This window comes from Branchiostoma belcheri, unplaced genomic scaffold (assembly GCF_001625305.1).
Source record: "Branchiostoma belcheri isolate BF01 breed outbred unplaced genomic scaffold, Haploidv18h27 scaffold1, whole genome shotgun sequence".
Classification (NCBI taxonomy): Eukaryota; Metazoa; Chordata; class Leptocardii; order Amphioxiformes; family Branchiostomatidae; genus Branchiostoma; species Branchiostoma belcheri.
Genome location: NW_017802379.1, coordinates 1280283 through 1296698, shown reverse-complemented (window position 1 = coordinate 1296698; position 16416 = coordinate 1280283). Strand labels below are relative to the sequence as shown.

Here is a 16416-nt window from a genome sequence, read left to right as displayed (position 1 = left end):
AAAGTGCATGAAATGTACCCTGTAAAGCCGCCGTTACTCCCTGTTTCACCCTTCTTTCGGCCTGAAAAATTTGCACCACGATTCTATATTTGATTTGGAAATGTTATGAGTGATAACGATATTAGCTGATACAGGGAAATGTTGTTTTTTGTGAGTCCTTGGTAAACGTTTATAATAATATGATGATGAATGCAGATCACGTTTACTAGTACATAGAGGCTTGAAACTGACGGGGCTACTCGCGGTCGTGTCACTGTTGTTGTGATTTGTTGCTTTGTTTTTCTTCTGTTTTGCTTCCTCCACCTGCACTTGATCAAAACATATGCATGTAACCTGATAACTTGTTTGCCACATTTTCCAATGTTTCTTTGTGTTCGGACAGTATAAATACTTTCACAAACGCCCAGGATTTACAGAAGACTTTTCTGCCGACCAGTTTGCAACACAATTCTCCTCAACGCTGTAGAGGCCCACGCAAGATGACTTCCATGGACGAGAAGAAAGTACTGCCATCCTTCGAAATGGGCGGAGTCTCCCAGGATGAGATTGCAATGATCAAGGTTTGTTGCAAAATGCCCACATTCCTAGGTTAAAGAATCTGCAGTGATACAAAAAGCTGATACAATATTTTAAGGTGCCTTGGGGTAAGAATAAGGAAAATGATTCATCATTCTGCAAATGCCGAGTATTGTTTCACTGGATAGCTTAGCCTGTACAGCTCAGCTGCAACGCTTGCTGGTTTCTACCGTCTACAAGTTGGCTTTATCCTCTATTGCAAGAACTCTTGGTCACACAGTGATCTTCTATTTTACTGACGGACGTCCTTCTTTCAGAGAGAGGCGCAGGCGAGTAGGCTGCATCGCCTGAAAGTTCCGCTTGCAGTCGCCGGCGTGATTGTGATTCTACTGGCGGTGGGCGGCACCCTTCTGGGCCTGTACCTCACCCGCCCGGACTCGGTTGTCAGGGTAGGGCGCATGTAATAAATATCCTTTGTCCTATTTGATAAAAAGATATTCTACATAATCGTGTCCACTTACACTTCAATTTCTGTCCTTTTTTGGACATCATTGTTCTAGACTTGGGCACACACCCTCTAGAAATTGAGTTTGATATGATCCATTACTATATACTCTTGCTGTTAGCACTTTTCGCCATATTTCTCGCCATGCCATATGTGTTTAAGAATCCTACACTAATACGGCCAGTACGGCGCCAAAATGGGTGTCTACAGAATGAAATACACCAGTAGCTAACGAGAACGCATTTTCTCTTGAAACCGAACGTTTAAGGGAAGTCATATTTCTCACGTTTTCTCCCCCACAGCGCTCCTTGGACTTCCGTGTGGACGGCCGGGAGTTGCGCGAGACTGTGGAGACTGACAAGGAGGCCAAAACCGACTCCTTCTGCACCGAGAGTGCCAAAGCGGCGGGCTGTGTCATGTATGACCACCAAGCGGTAAGAGCGAGTCATTCAACAGCTTTTGTGTTGTCCATTTCCCACTTTTGTTGCCTTTAGTAATACATAAAAGTATGCATTCATACGCCCGGTTAGTAGTATATGATAGTCTTACCGTCTCTGTGTACGTAGGGCTTGAAGGCGTTCAAGTTCACCGGCCGAGAAATCTGCTACATCATGGAGGAGGCAGAGAGGGAAGCCAGACAGGCGACAAAAATGGCAAAGCAACTAGAGGAAGAAGAGGTAAATCATTTCCATTAAAAGTCGCCAATGTGTAGCATCTAGTCCGTCTATTACATAGAACTTTATTGACACAACAAAAAGTACAGCGACTTTCGTAAGGTCTAAGACATGTAGATATACAGACAAATATACATGGGTACAACGAAAACATGCTACGTACAGAACAATAGGTGGGTCAACTAATACTACTTGCTCTAAGGTTTAAACATTCTTTGATACATTTACCTACTTGTACACAGTAAGGGTTATTGCCTTCTAGGATGAACTTAAATTTATCTATAGCATGAAATTCTGTATATGTGATGGTTTTTGCAGTTCATTGTCGAGAATGCGACTTGATAAATAACGTACTAATAATTCTTGGACGTGTTAATTCCTGGAACAGGAGGGATCGCTGCAGCATGCCAACAGTGGCGGAAAAAGGATGATGTCACTGGATACGGAGCGAACTGGCCTGCCTGTGCTGAGTGAGAAGCTGGATGATTTCTGTGGAGACCTGGAGCCGCGCTGGGCCAAGCTCACCCAGGCCACGCCGGACAAACAAGATGAGACTACTGGCGTGGAGATGATTGTCCCAGCCGGTAAGACAAGAAAACATTTACATTGACTGTTACCTATTTCATCCTGCAATGAGAATACTCAATTATGGATTATCTGGCTCTTTCAGCTTGTCATTTTTACTGATATTTTCCTTTTCGATTCTCAGTTGGTGACCGCGTCAAGCGTGGTTGGTTCATCCGCATCCGCATCAGAATCACCATTACAATTTGCTTTTAGTAAAGTGAAGTCAGCGAGACTGTAGAGCTGTAATAGTACGTTTTGGTACGCCAATATAATATTGAGGTATATCATGCCCTAGCCTGTTTGCCTTTTGTTAATGCTATCCATAGATGCAAGAAAGACTCTTCAGCTAAATACACGGCAATATAGTATAATAGTCAGAATATCTAGTGTGTACTGAAGTAATGGGTACTGAATTTTACTAGAAAAATGAACTTGTTTCTCTATATCAAGAATTAGAATTTTGACAATTTTGCCATTAAGCTAACCATTCCATATACAAAGTAGAAAGCTTAGCGTCAATTTGAAGACGTATACGTAATTTCAGTTCTATACCATCAACCGGATCAGCTTTGTATAGCATCTACAAAGGAATATTTAACGTTATCTGTCGTTGTGCGCTTGCTACAGTAATTGAAGCCGTTGTGTGCGATATTTCTAACGGTAGATCCTTGGGATTTATGTGAAGTGTCCGTCGCTAATAACCACTTCTTTAAAATACTTTTTGTGAGAAGATTTTAGCTATCAATGCCAAGTGACTGTGGTTTATAAGCAGGTCTGGTGTGAATAAACTGGGACATGGAAAAGTTCATAAAAACTGTATTGTCTTCCCTCCACAGAGTTACAAATACATGTAGCGCCGCCTGTATGGATTTACCTTATGGGGCCTTATATCCCTGTATTAATGAGAAGACTCCAGTAAAAAGAGCTAGACATCAAGTAACTATCATCGTAAATTTACGACAAAGAACTTTTTCATATACGTTCTCGAACAGTGTGATTAGTGGTTATGACGGTTCAAAACTAGTGCATTTTGGAGGGAGCGTTTACTACAAGTTGTCACTTCCTGAAAGATATCCAATTTCCACGAGAAGCGTTACAACAACACACGCGCTAAAGGACCGGTCGAGGGTCACCTTCTTTGTTTAAAAGCAACAAGCAATCGATGATCAAACAAGGCTTTTCATTATAAGTACAGCGTACCCACTTATACACTAACAAAGGCTATAGCTAGCCTAAGGAAAGTTCTAATAGAAAGGCAGACCACGTCGTTCTAGACTTTGTGCACAAATACAAATGCACAGGCAATCGTTTAGCATTAATTACGTTGAAACATTTTGTTAATCAAGTGTTTTTTTTTGGTAATTTAAACACGTGTACGCAGCTGCCTAAGATATGAAATATTTCGTTGAACAAGATACGTTGCGTGCGTGCCAATGCAGTTTGTCCATCGTCCTTTTCATGGCATGACTGTACTCCAAAGGCATCCTCATTGCCAAGTACACAACTAGTTAATCTTCTTGTCATCTTAATGCCACAAGCCTTACGCACTTGTTGACAACATCTCCGTCAGAGCGTTACTTCCTCAAAGTTCTCAGTTTCACATGTTTAGACCGCCCGTGAAGAACACACCTGCTTAACAAAGGAGTCTGAGTGAGACGTCGCGCTGCCCTTACAGATTAACTAAAATATGACTGAATACTGAGATAATGAATAAACACCGAAAATGAAGATGGTTAAGGTTATGGAAAAATTACAGACTGATTCAGGATACTAGTAGTTGCGCTCGCCGCTTCAGATAAAAAAAGTAATCCAGCCCAGATAACGTCCTAATGTCTTACATAAGGAAATGGACTTGTGCCAAAATCAGCTCATCACGGGTAGATAAGAATCTCCTGGCGTTGCTAAGGTTGCCATGCTTGAATGATATATAACAACAGCCTTTTCACAGGAGTGTCTTTAGAAGATTTGGTTTGCACAGAGGACGAGGAAATTCGGCGAAAAAAACATGATAGCTCATATCTTTTAACCAATCGCGTACAAGAATGGTCGAAAACAAGTTGCAAGCTGATATCTTGTTTTCCACATTCTTTCCAGCGCTTTTGTTGTGAGACAGTATAAAAAGTGACGTTCGGTGTCTTCCTAAGACTCCGCACCCAACCTGCTTCAAGACACGTTTCACTAAGAGGTAAGCTGCATACTGTAGGACTAGGAGTTTATGCTAACTATAGGGTATCGATGACTTACAAAAATATTCAGCATAGTTTCAGCCACTGTAAACTTAAAATAATATTGCCTTTACATTGAGTTGTTGGCAATCTGCAGAATGTTGTTGTTTTCTCCTTGGAGTGTGTAGTTTGGAGATCTAGAAATTTGCACTAGTTACTCGGGGTAAAATTTTGCTAAAAGCCCATACTGTTTTGTGTGCGTTGTGCGTGTCCCACAGTTGTCTTTCACTCTCTCCAGTATACAACAATGAGACACTATATATGCTTTTGTGTAGCGGCTCAACGTATAAACGGGACCGGCGTTTCGAAGTGCTGTTTTTTCCTCCAGACCTAGACTTGTAGGCAACATGCCAGCCGCTTGAATCCCAGCTATTGCATATTCAATCTCGATAGGACGTGTGCGCTGTGCTGAAGTTCTTTACTCCAGTTCACCAAATCTTGTTTCCCTGCAAAGGCTTTCTACACTTTTTTCACGACCTGCTACATAAAATGAAAAACTCTCGGTTAAAAAGACTCAATTGTTTTTCTGTTAGGGCTGCCTTTTCATGCATCCTTTGTACATTGGCTGATCCTAGAAAGGTGATACCACTGTGTTTTGACGCGCGATCCCCAGAGCAGAACGCTGGTCTGGCTATTTGCTCTTATGATTCAAAAAACGCTATTTTGTAGTTTTATTTGTCCTGACCTCTTTATATTTTTGCCAGTAAATGGAGCACAGTGTTTTGTCTAGCTTATCCGAGTTATCTTATTTTTGCAGTCCAGCACGCTCATCAGTGAAGCATATTTTCTCGATTACTACCCTGCCCAAAAAGGCCCCAAATAACATAGATTTCACTTACTCAAAACAAACGTTTTGTGACTTCTCCAATGTTTCCAGAACTAATCCTAGATGACGTCCCACGAGGAGAAGAAAGCCCTGCCCCCGGTCGAGGTGCTGCCGGGAGGAGTCTTTCCTGACGAGATCGCTGCCATCAAGGTACTTCTCGAAAACTTTGGGCAATTCACTCACTCCTATATTCTTTATCCAAACAACCATTAGGATACTTCAGATCAGAAAAAACATAACATTTTTCTCCCCCGTTGTTCTCTCCCCCTTTGCTAACACTTCAATTCTGTTTATACGTATGTTATTCTGCAAAGGACACGCCTGTAAAGCAGTGTGGTAAACACTGAGCGACCCTACCCTACAGAAATAAGACATAATTAAATAGATAAATAAATAACTGCTGACATTCACCTGCAGAAGAAGGCCCGTGGAGAAAACGTACGTCGTCTGAAGATCGGCATTGCCGCAGGCAGCGTGATTCTGGTGATATTTGCAGTGGTGGGAGGGACCTTCCTGGGGCTCCACCTCAACCGCAAACCCGCTGTAGTGACGGTAAGATCATGTTTTTGCAGCTTTATAGATCTCCTAGTTCTCCGATACCCTTAACACTGAAAGTTGATGATATTGAGGTTATGTTGGGTCCTTATGCTCACCCTGCATTACATGCATTTCATAACTACAGCGCTCGGTGAAACTAGTGATAGAGGATGAGATCGTGGAAGAGACAGTGCAAGTGGACAAGGAGAAAGACACCGAGATTTTCCGCACGGTCAGCTCCAATGGGACGTCCTTCGTCATCAGAGACATGAAGACGGTTAGTTTATATTGCAGATGGTTGTATTGCAGATAAACAGTAATTTCTAGAGAAGTTTTTTTTAATGTACTGATTTTAAATTCTCTCTGCCAGTCGCTTGAAGTATGTATGGCCTTGCTGTAATGGTCTTGATTGTCTATCTAACTGGTTTGTATCTTTGCATCTTCAGGGCTTCTCAGCCTACAGGTTTGATGGGGATCAGAAGTGCTACGTCCTCTATGAAAGTCTAGAGGAGGCAGAGGACACTGCGGAGCTATCGAAGGACCTGGAACAGATGGAAGTAAGTTGCTGACTTTCAATTGGCATTATACTATCGTATATCAAATACCATTCCATTATGTGGCATATAATGATTCTTAACTTAGCTCTATTAACGTTCCGTGTCCACGGCTCGTTGCCGCCTCTAACAATGGATTGTTTCCTGCTTCTTGTAACCAGGAGGGCGAAATTGACGCCGCCGAGCGCCGAGCAGACACGTTCCTGACTGTGGACGAGGCCCGTGGGCAGGTGGACCGGGCGGTGCTGAGTGAGAGCATGGCGGAGTTCTGTGAGGGTCTGCAGGTCCACTGGGCCGTCAGGTCTGACACCGAGCCCACACCCACTCCAGAGGCTACTACTGAGGAGCTCGAGGAGGAAGAACAAATGGAAGTGGAGGTTCTCCCTGGAACCAACGGTAAGTCGAAAAAACTCTTTAAATTAGAAAAAGTGATTCACCAGATACTCTTTTTTCATAAGTCTTTTGTTTAGGCATCCTTGATAGACGTGGCAATATTTGAATGACTGGCTATGACTTTGACGTTTAACAATTTTCCCACTTCGTCCAGGGACAAGTGCTGTGCAGAAGCGTGAGAAACGCTTTGTTGCGGGCCTCGTCTGTAACTGGGTGTTGAAACGCGTCTGCGAATACACCTGCAGGAGGGTGTGCGAGGGGCGTCGTCGCAGGGGTCTGGTGGACAAGGCACCGGGACAGGAGGTGAAGAAGCGCGCCAAACGTGGTTGGTTTTTCGATGTCCGCCGTGTGGTGAGGAAGGTGGTGTCCTTTGTCTGTAGGGCTGTCTGCGGTTGGGGATGTGGTTGGCTTAGGGTCAAAGTTTGTACCCTGGTCGATATCTGGCTCGGCTAGAAATACATGCATGGCATTAACAACACAACAATTAGTCTTACTGTCTTTGTCCTGGATGCAGGTGTTAGTCTACTAAAGGTTGTCCACAAGAACGTAAAGTCATTATGTAACCTGCTATAGAGCAAGTGGACAAAGGAGAAAGGTGAAGCCCAAATTCATTGTAACAATTAGTGTGGAGTAACAGGAGGTAAACTTTCGTAGTAGTTTTGTATTGCAGTAGTACCACAGAAGGCCTGCATTCAAGTTATTTCACAGGACCTACATTCTTCTAGGTTTTTTGTGTCCATTCAGATATCTGATAGCCGTTTTGAGATTGCAACAGTTAAGGTGGCATTACTGGAGAAACTTGAACCAATTTTACGGCTGTGCAATTGACATTAACAAGCATAAGCAATAATGTTGTTCTAACGGTGTAAACGGGCAGTTGGAAATGTGTTATTTGTTTTGAATAAAATGGTATAAGACGAAGTTCTGCCTGTTGCTTGTGTGTGTGTGTGTGTGTGTGTGTGTGTGTGTGTGTTTCTCTCTCTGTGTGTGTGTCTGTGTTTGTGTGTCTGTGTCTCTGTGTGTGTGTGTCTGTGTGTGTGTGTGTGTGTCTGTGTGTGTGTGTGGGGGGGGGGATTATGGACTGTACATCCTGACAAAAGATCTGTTGAAATTCTCTCACATTCTAGATCACGGTTTAAGTGGTCCTTAACAGTAGCGGCTGTACAAGCATGTACAATGAGTGTCGTTTTTCCCTAATACCACCTGCATTGGCACATTCCACATCTTGTTTTTGGCCTGTTAATTGAAGCATATCATTTCCTCAAACTTCACAGTTCCCCTTTTCAGCCTCCGTGGCACGTAACAGACATGTGGAAGAACTTGGACTTTCATTTGAAGGTAAAATCTGTTCAAAAGGATAGAGGATGTATGGCAACGCTACATTCTGCAGAAAATGTCCTAGTCGAAGTCACAAGGACGTTGACCGCACAGCATTGTTTTACTACCTACATGTTGAATGAATGTCATGGTTTGCCCCATAGTCTATGACCGTCATCCAAATGCACCTACACTGCCACGTTCACAACTAATTAATCTTGTTGTCCTCTGAATGTCAAGCCTTACGCTAATGTTGACAACTTCTCCCTCAGAGCGTTACTTCCTCAAAGTTCTCAGTTTCACATGTTTACACCGCCACTGAAAACACGTGCTTAACAGACGTCAAGCTGAGGTCACAGAAGTGAGTCTTTTGTGCTCAGGGTTACTCGAGTTCATTACTGCTTACTCACAGTACATTTGTAAATAGAGATGCCTTGCCTTTATGGTCATATTCTATATCTCTAGTTCTAACAGTGATATCCTCCCATTACATTGACATTTACAGAACGTTTTATACTGAAATAGTAAAACTATCGACAGAGACCACATATTCGAATTGAATGCATCTATTAATTTTTATTATGAGCACAAGCAGTAATTATACACAGTCAATTGTTTATGCAATCTGCCCAGGAACCTTGATCTCACATTCTGTTACAAAAATCTTCCCTTCATTCAGATCTTGCTGTAATGAAGTAGTGCCACTAAATTCGTCATAATCTACACAACAACCAACATATTCTTCAATGGCTCGCTGAAAGTATAGTTCGAAATGAAATATCGATTGACATAAGGATTACAATAACTATATCTTGAAAAAAGCGAGTATATACATATCATGCATATGGATAAGGAGTTCTTTCTTTCTTGATTATCAAAATTCATATTGTTTAGTAATTGTGTTGACAAGTCACAACTGTAATAAAAGTGACAAGGTCTCCTAAAATCTTACTATTTGCTTAAACGCTATTTTCATCCAAAAGTAGAGTTCTTCTTCACATCTATACTTCACATCGTTCTTCTTCACACATATATATTCCAGCTTTAAAACTGGGTAAATATAATATCAGCGAGGTTTGATGATTCTAAATTACTTCATAGTCACAGAACATCACTTAACTTCAGATTCTTGTTTCTTTACACACCGTTAGTAGTTTTGAATCAGCACACTCTGCAAACGAAGAACGACAAGAACCAGAAGGAATCGCATCAGCCCTCGCACTTCGGGCTGACCGGGGTGATTCCCTGCCGCCGGTAGATGTTGTTGGCTGAGTTCACTCCCCAGACCTGGTTACTGCTGGAGCTGATGTGAACTCCCGTCAGACTTCCTCCGATCCGGTACCAGCTGCTGCCCTGGGATGTTCCAGGACGCGCACCTGAGATGGAATACGACATTAACAGCATCAAATCTTTGATGGAGAAACACTTTACAAACTATGTGAAGTATGCTACACCAAACTACACAGTTAAAAGTTCTATAGGCAGAGCATAATCAAACTGTGAGGAGAAGGGTCTGCACTAATCACCTCTATGGTCATTATTGCAGACCTGCAGCAGAATTTTTTCTACCTCCATGGAGCTAAAAAGTGCACAACGCAATGTCCAACTGTTAATGTAAGATTGTCTTAGGATTACTGTGTTAGTACTTGAAGTGTAGACAGAGGGCTGACTTTCTACCGTTCTAGTACATGTAAATAGTGTGTCTTGTACGTTGTTTATTTATACGTGTTTACGAATAAATGCACTTCTCCGGGACCAGAATCCAGTATTCGAATCATTGTTGCGTCAATTGTTGGTTAAGTTAACATATATATAGCAAGAAAGGTTATTGTTACAACTTGTAGTTGGGCTGTACCATTACCTGCATGAGATAATCAACTACCGGCCACAACTGTTTATTGATCATATAAACAGACAGCAGCAAAAATAACCGACGAACTTTCAGTATACTACACTACAGAACGAGTGATAAAAATGTCGGATGAAGCTACTGGAACGTACCTATCTCGCATATGTAGTTCTTGAGTAGATTGCAGTGATGGTTGTTCCAATGGTAGCTAAACTGCGGGCGGATCTCCACACATTTCTCCCGGTAAATTGTATCCGGCTGTCCGCGGGACCAGTCGTTGAAGTCACGAGCACCCAGCACGCTGCCGTCACTCCAACGGTACTGCGACTGTAGAAATGTGCAAATATTCGTCATCACAAAAGTTGTTACCATAAAGTATGTCTGTTTTACACATTTGTTCAATACATCAAGAGGACCTAGCAAATACGAGACTAAGGGTCATACGGAAAACCACACACTCACACACACACACACACACACACACACACACACACACACACACACACACACACACACACACACACACACACAAACAAACACACACAAACACACACACACACACACACACTCACACACTACTCAAACAAATGACAATATTCTTGATAATTCATGAGCATATGCAAAATAAACATATAGACAGAACAAACTCACAGAAGGAGCGGTCAAATCATCCAGTCCAATCCAAGTCTCGGCGGCGTAGGTGGTTCGGATGCGGTTGTCGATGAAGGTATCCAGTGCAGCTGATTTGATGACCACCAAACGGGCGCCTTGACCCCGGCAGGTGAGGCTGGCCGCCTGGTAGTTTTTGCGGTCACCTCTGGCAGAGAATCGCAGGCACTTGTTGTTCCCGTTGACCGCGACGAGCTCGTACGTTGGCGGGCAGGCTGTAAACGAGATTTTGAGATAAAGTTTAAAGACTCCTCCTCATTATAATAATGGTTTATTAGTCAAACATTACCCGTGCATTCGGGCTAGCTCCATGGAGGTGATTTGTGCAGATTTTATTGCCCAATTGATTTAAAGGACGACCAAACAGACCAAATTTGAACAAACGCGTTCTCTTTAACTTGGCTATCTGTCATTTTGATAGTGCCGTGCGTCACCACATCTAGTCATAAAATGTTGAAATACATTTGTATAAAAAAAAGGAAAAATCAAAACAAAAAAGGACCTACCGGCGGCTCGCACGTAGATCTGATTGTTGCTGTTCACCCCCCAGACGACACCGTTTCCTGACGAGATGAGTTTCAGGGACCCGCTGACTCGTTCCCAGCCCGTGCCCGGGACGTTCTCGTTCCCAGACGTTCCGGTGCGGTAGTAGATCTGGTCGTTACTGTTGACGCCCCAAACTCCGGCCCGTCCAACCGACACGAACTTCAGCTGCCCGCCGATATTCTGCCACCCTGTTCCTGTAAGTCATCAATACAGTGCCACACTCGTATATAATTTTTTTTCTTTATATAGAGGGGGAAGGGAGAGAGGCAGAGATTGTGACGGATTGAGAAAAAGTAGAAAACACAAATGTTACTTCATGACCTACAACTTATTATTGGGTGGACCGGCTACAATCTCTCCGGAGCCAAGGGCTGAATTGTGAGGAGCTTACAATTACTAGGGCTTAATCGCAAGGGTCTGGCGCGGCTGCCATTCCGCGCTGACTCAGGCGACCTCAATACGACCCCAGGTGTGGCCCGAGGGCTGTAAACTTGATCCACTCACACAGACGGTCCCCTACTTCAAAACATGATACGCTCAATGATAAACATATTGACAGATGGGGTTTCTTACCCACAGGGTTGCTTGCGGTGATTCCAGTCCGTCGATAGATGTTGTTCCCGGAGTTGACTCCCCACACCTGGTTGCTGGTCGGGCTGACGTGCACCTGTTTCAGCTTTCCTGGAATATTGCGCCAGCTCGTTCCACCAGGAGAATACCAGCAGATCCCTGAGGTTTTTAAGCACCAGATACAGAAACATCAGGTCAGATACAGAAACATTATAGCAACAGTGTCATGGTGATATCAGAGATATTGTGTGCTTGCCGTGCCTTGCAACACATCTCATATTTCTGACATGGTTGTCGCTTAAAACAGCCCACACGAGAAGCAGTTAGTTTGAGGTGGCACCAGGTATAGAATGTAAACAAACATGGCTAACAGTACTAACAAACAAAAAAGCAGCTATGTTTCCAACTTTCACTCATTCGTAAGACATCACATTTTGTTATAGTCTCTTTCTGAATGGTACTTATTTTCGAGTAGTAGGGTTCATTAAATCTACTGAATTTACCAGAAAAAGTTCCTTTTGTATCGGCCAAATGTTACACTATGTACCTTTAAGAAGGCCAAGGAAATAAAATGATGATCTTTTGCTCACCCTGGCGGATGTAGATGTCATCGTTGCTGTTGACTCCCCACACGATGTTGTCCCCGGATGAGATCTGTTTGAGGGCTCCGTCGATGCGCACCCAGCCGGAGCCCGCTGAGGCCTCGTCCCTGTAGGTCCCAGTTCTGTAGTAGATCTGGTCGTTACGGTTCACTCCCCAAACTCCGGAGCGACCGACCGATACGAACTTTAGCCCCCCTGATACTCTCTGCCACCCTGTCCCTGCATCTGTTGTAGGAATGGTCGGAATGAGTTATTTAGTCCCAAGTGTTAAGTCAGGTTAAAAGTCAGGAATAACCATTTCAGTGGTCATATGGTATTAAAACAAAAACATATGCCCCGCATTGTGTATAAAATGTAGCAGGCCACAAGTAAATATCAAAGTAATATATACAACATATTCGTATATATAAACATCTGAAAGCAATGTTAAGTTGCAAAAATATGCATTTCAATGTGGCTCTTTGTCCTCTAGCATTTGCCGTCCTTTCACTTTCATTTTCATCACCCAGAGCTTCAACACAAAGTCTGACAGGCTGATGTTAATATAAATGTTTTAGTAACTTACTTGTACTGATGCATGTGCGTCCGTCCCCTGCGTATCCTGTATCACAGCGGCAGGTGTAACTTCCCTCTGTGTTGGTGCACACGCCATGCTCACTGTTACAGGTGTGGCTCCCGTCTCTGCATTCATCTATATCTAGAATACATCAAGCACATAGGAGATATATAAGTAATATGAGCTATGATTGACAGTGCACACAAAAAATCAATGGTATGTGATAGAGATTATATGTTTGAATTATAGTAGCTTGTTTGGGGGATATTTCAAATGCTTCTGAGTATGATACGATGACAGAAATGTGCTAAAAACATCTGAGCCAATGCCAATATCAGATAGATTTCCTCATCCTGAATAGATTTGTTTCGCCGCCCTGAAATTGCATTGCATTGCCTTCGAAAGCTTTCTTAGCTGGTGTGTTACGCCGAAGGGCGGTTGTACCGGCTATACAGATACAGAAAACGCAGGCCATGCTAACCTGTGTTGCAGCAGGTCCCCGTGAACCCCGTCCCGGTACAGATGCAGCGGGGTCCGGAGGGAGTTCCGTTGGGACAGCCCCTGTTACAGGGCTGTGTCTCACTACTGCTGCCACTGCACCCAGAGCCCCCGCACTGTGCATGTGTCGCAACAATCCTACGGCAGAACCAGTCATATTGTACACATTATGCAAAAAACTTCTCAAATTCAAGTTTAGTTTTAGCTGGTTCCAGGACCATAACTATACAGTTTACCTGGTTCTTGTACGGGTCCCTGTAGCCCCACACTGAGCGGTGCAGGCCCCCCAACTCCCCCAGTTTCCCCAGGCACAGTTCACCCGACTACAGTGGCGACGGCGCCTTCTCCTCCACCACCCGGCCGACTCGTCAGGCAGAAGCAGGACCAACACGACCAGCAGGACTACACACACGGTCAACTTCATCTGAGGGAAACACATAAAAAAAGTGGCATAAAGCATCCAACACAATACAACATGACACAACACAGTCAGTAGTGGAACACTCCTGATTTTCTGAGACGGCGACTTTGGAATCGTTTAATTAATTAATTTGCGGCAATAAACACGTCCGTCATAGGTTGACGTTGCCTCCTTCGCAGACTTCTGAGGCGGCGGCGGTTTTTTTTTCGGGACGGTTTTGCAGCCGAGGGACTTTGGCGGGGAGAGGAGGTGGTTTCTTGGACGTCTCTCCCCGGCAAAATCCCTCAGCGGCAAAACCGTCCCTCCGCGGCATACCCCCCCCAAAAAAAAATACCACCGCCACCTCAGAAGTCTGCGAAGGAGGCTAGCTCCCGTCGGACGCAAGACGACATGACATCTAAGGGTGCTCTAAAGTGAGTAGTAAATGATAAAACCCGTGACGAGCCCGTCAAACGCTAGCAAATTCATCACTTGAACATTAATGGTTGAGCCGGTACAAAAATGGCATACTTAGCTGATTAATCAAGGTTAGATCACTGTACACCATATTGCAAAAGTTTCTGATAACTCTGGGGAAAGAAATGATGACCAATACAAACTTTGTTACCTACCGTAGCTTGTTATGGTGACTACTGGTTGATGAAAAGCAAGTGGTGATCTGCACGGGCAAGAAGACTTCTGCTTGCTTTTATAACTTTTTTGTTTCCTGAAAGTTCTCATCTTACAGCACATGACCGTAAAACAACAGGGTAAAAATGCGTCATTGCCAGGCAGGGGCTACAGTTTCCCTTTCAATTCTACTATTCACAAACTTGCGTCTGCGCAATGCACGCGGTATCGAAATGCACACGGACACTTGTTGATGAAAGCGTGTCCATTCAAATACATTCTTCCCCTGTACCGTATCCTAGGGGAATTTTGTCGGTCATTTCGCCAAAGAAAGAAGAAAGCACCTTTTTCCTAGAAATGCTTATATTGGCTCCAGTTCAATTTCCCGAGTCTGCGCACTACGGTAAAATCGGCCAGACGCCACTGTTGTTGACTTCGGCTCATGAAATTTGATACCTTGTCCAAGAAAGCCCGGACAGTATTGTGTGCGTGGCATCAGAGCTTTTTACTAGTATCTCTCTGTCTTCTTTGTAATTTTACATGAAGCCAATTTATGGAATGTACATTCAAAGCTACCCATATTCTAGATCTTTTAGATCTCTTTATGTTTCCAGTAAAGTATATCCAGATTACACTAGACTACATACTACTAGTACTAGTATTTGGAGCCAATGGTATGACTCTTCTGTGCAAATGTCAGCCTTGATCTGCTTCCTCGTGGTCTCACATCACTGTTAACTTTTGCTTTCTAGAAGCAGCTGTTTGTCAATGAGTTCCTCTGATACCATCTACCTGGTGTCACATACCTCACACCACTTTTAGCTCATCAATACACACGCAAGGACTAGCTACCGGTCAATACTCAATAGCCTCCTGTTAATTGAAGCATATCATTTCCTCAAAGTTTTTAGTTCCCCTTTTCAGCCTCAGTGGCACTTATCAGACATGTAAAAGAACGTAGACTCTTTCGTTTGAAGGTAAGGACTGTGCATCACAATCGTAGAAAAACAGACGGACAGACATAGTAAAAGACAGACAGATGGACAGACAAACGTTAACCAAAAACTTAATTCCCTTGACTCGTACTGAACTATACCTGAACCACCTGAGTTGACTTAAATGTCAAGAGTGTTTTGGATCAAAACACAGACACAAAGGACTCGTCTGTTGTTGACATCGACTCATGACATTTGATACCTTGTTCAAGAAAGCCGGATCGTGTGCATGGCGTTATTATATATAAGCATCATACAATTTGCGCTGCATTCTGTATTTTTGGAATCGCAGAAAAACAGACGAACAGACAAACAGACAGATAGACAGCTGAGCATGAATTTTCTTGACTTGAATGTAAAGAGTGATGAAGAACGAAACACAGGCACAAAGGAGTCGTCTCGAATCACATGGTGCAGGTACTAGTACTAAGTAAACGGCTTCACACTACTGGCATGTTGCTGAAGGTCCACCTAGCGGATTACAGCAACATCTCATACACGCGGAGAAAACAATTTGCACGACATCAAAATGTTATGACTTCTTTCAGACTAATCTCAGTCTCACTCCTTATTCATATTTGGCAGTTTATGTCTACATTACCTGGTATTGCAACACAGGTTTACGAGAAAGTACGACTTTGTTAAACACACTCTATCCGCGAGGTAGTCCAATTTATTAACCCAATTGCAGGGATACGTCTTGTAAATTATAAAGAAATACTGCTTAAATCTGTGTCGTCGTTACACGATGTTTCAGCTCCAGTTCCATCCTGAAAATTTAGGTACTGTTTTTTAATGTTTACCTGTCGGCAATATCTGTAAATTTAATAACGCAGTAACTCCTACGCGTCTTTTGAAACGCTTTCTTTAATATTTCTGCCTCCCAGCTTCGATTGAGTTTTCTCTCTCATTAAAAAAACTTACGAACCTCGCAAAAATGAAGTTTCATTCGCACCACGTCATGCCGCCTCCTTCTCCTCTGATGTG

General features: G+C 43.3%; 3 protein-coding genes across 4 annotated transcripts; 2 read left to right on the top strand and 1 right to left on the bottom strand.

Annotated features, from left to right (window-relative positions):
- The first annotated feature begins 386 nt into the window (after positions 1 to 386).
- Positions 387 to 3076, top strand: LOC109463575 (pulmonary surfactant-associated protein C-like). Its single transcript, XM_019760423.1, has 6 exons — positions 387 to 560; positions 834 to 965; positions 1324 to 1455; positions 1588 to 1698; positions 2084 to 2279; positions 2405 to 3076. Exons 1-6 carry the CDS (start codon positions 480 to 482, stop codon positions 2473 to 2475), a joined length of 723 nt encoding a protein of 240 aa, XP_019615982.1. The 5' UTR covers positions 387 to 479; the 3' UTR covers positions 2476 to 3076.
- A 2261-nt stretch (positions 3077 to 5337) lies between these two features.
- Positions 5338 to 7703, top strand: LOC109463488. Its single transcript, XM_019760326.1, has 6 exons — positions 5338 to 5463; positions 5731 to 5865; positions 5996 to 6127; positions 6297 to 6407; positions 6566 to 6800; positions 6952 to 7703. Exons 1-6 carry the CDS (start codon positions 5377 to 5379, stop codon positions 7248 to 7250), a joined length of 999 nt encoding a protein of 332 aa, XP_019615885.1. The 5' UTR covers positions 5338 to 5376; the 3' UTR covers positions 7251 to 7703.
- A 972-nt stretch (positions 7704 to 8675) lies between these two features.
- On the bottom strand, positions 8676 to 14558 carry LOC109463383. 2 transcript variants are annotated; one of them, XM_019760179.1, is made up of 10 exons: positions 14437 to 14558; positions 13641 to 13828; positions 13388 to 13542; positions 12916 to 13047; positions 12339 to 12575; positions 11752 to 11907; positions 11139 to 11372; positions 10615 to 10847; positions 10116 to 10290; positions 8676 to 9490 (listed from the first exon to the last, which is right to left on the bottom strand). In XM_019760179.1, exons 2-10 carry the CDS (start codon positions 13826 to 13828, stop codon positions 9324 to 9326), a joined length of 1677 nt encoding a protein of 558 aa, XP_019615738.1. In that variant the 5' UTR covers positions 14437 to 14558; the 3' UTR covers positions 8676 to 9323. The 2 variants fall into 2 exon arrangements, with proteins under 2 accessions (XP_019615738.1, XP_019615747.1); XM_019760188.1 differs by having other exon boundaries at positions 11139 to 11375; positions 11755 to 11907.
- Between the last annotated feature and the right edge of the window lie 1858 nt (positions 14559 to 16416).

What these genes read in the sequence shown, in the direction of transcription:
- LOC109463575 (XM_019760423.1), top strand. Translation starts at nt 480, where the DNA reads ATGACTTCCATGGACGAGAAGAAAGTACTGCCATCCTTCGAAATGGGC. An exon ending in GCCCGGACTCGGTTGTCAGG is followed by an intron (nt 966 to 1,323) that starts GTAGGGCGCATG and finishes TCTCCCCCACAG; the next exon opens with CGCTCCTTGGACTTCCGTGT. An exon ending in AGCAACTAGAGGAAGAAGAG is followed by an intron (nt 1,699 to 2,083) that starts GTAAATCATTTC and finishes TTCCTGGAACAG; the next exon opens with GAGGGATCGCTGCAGCATGC.
- LOC109463488 (XM_019760326.1), top strand. Translation starts at nt 5,377, where the DNA reads ATGACGTCCCACGAGGAGAAGAAAGCCCTGCCCCCGGTCGAGGTGCTG. An exon ending in AGGACCTGGAACAGATGGAA is followed by an intron (nt 6,408 to 6,565) that starts GTAAGTTGCTGA and finishes TCTTGTAACCAG; the next exon opens with GAGGGCGAAATTGACGCCGC. An exon ending in GGTTCTCCCTGGAACCAACG is followed by an intron (nt 6,801 to 6,951) that starts GTAAGTCGAAAA and finishes CACTTCGTCCAG; the next exon opens with GGACAAGTGCTGTGCAGAAG.
- LOC109463383 (XM_019760179.1), bottom strand. Translation starts at nt 13,828, where the DNA reads ATGAAGTTGACCGTGTGTGTAGTCCTGCTGGTCGTGTTGGTCCTGCTT. An exon ending in GGGGACCTGCTGCAACACAG is followed by an intron (nt 13,048 to 13,387) that starts GTTAGCATGGCC and finishes GATGTATTCTAG; the next exon opens with ATATAGATGAATGCAGAGAC. An exon ending in ACGCACATGCATCAGTACAA is followed by an intron (nt 12,576 to 12,915) that starts GTAAGTTACTAA and finishes TTCCTACAACAG; the next exon opens with ATGCAGGGACAGGGTGGCAG.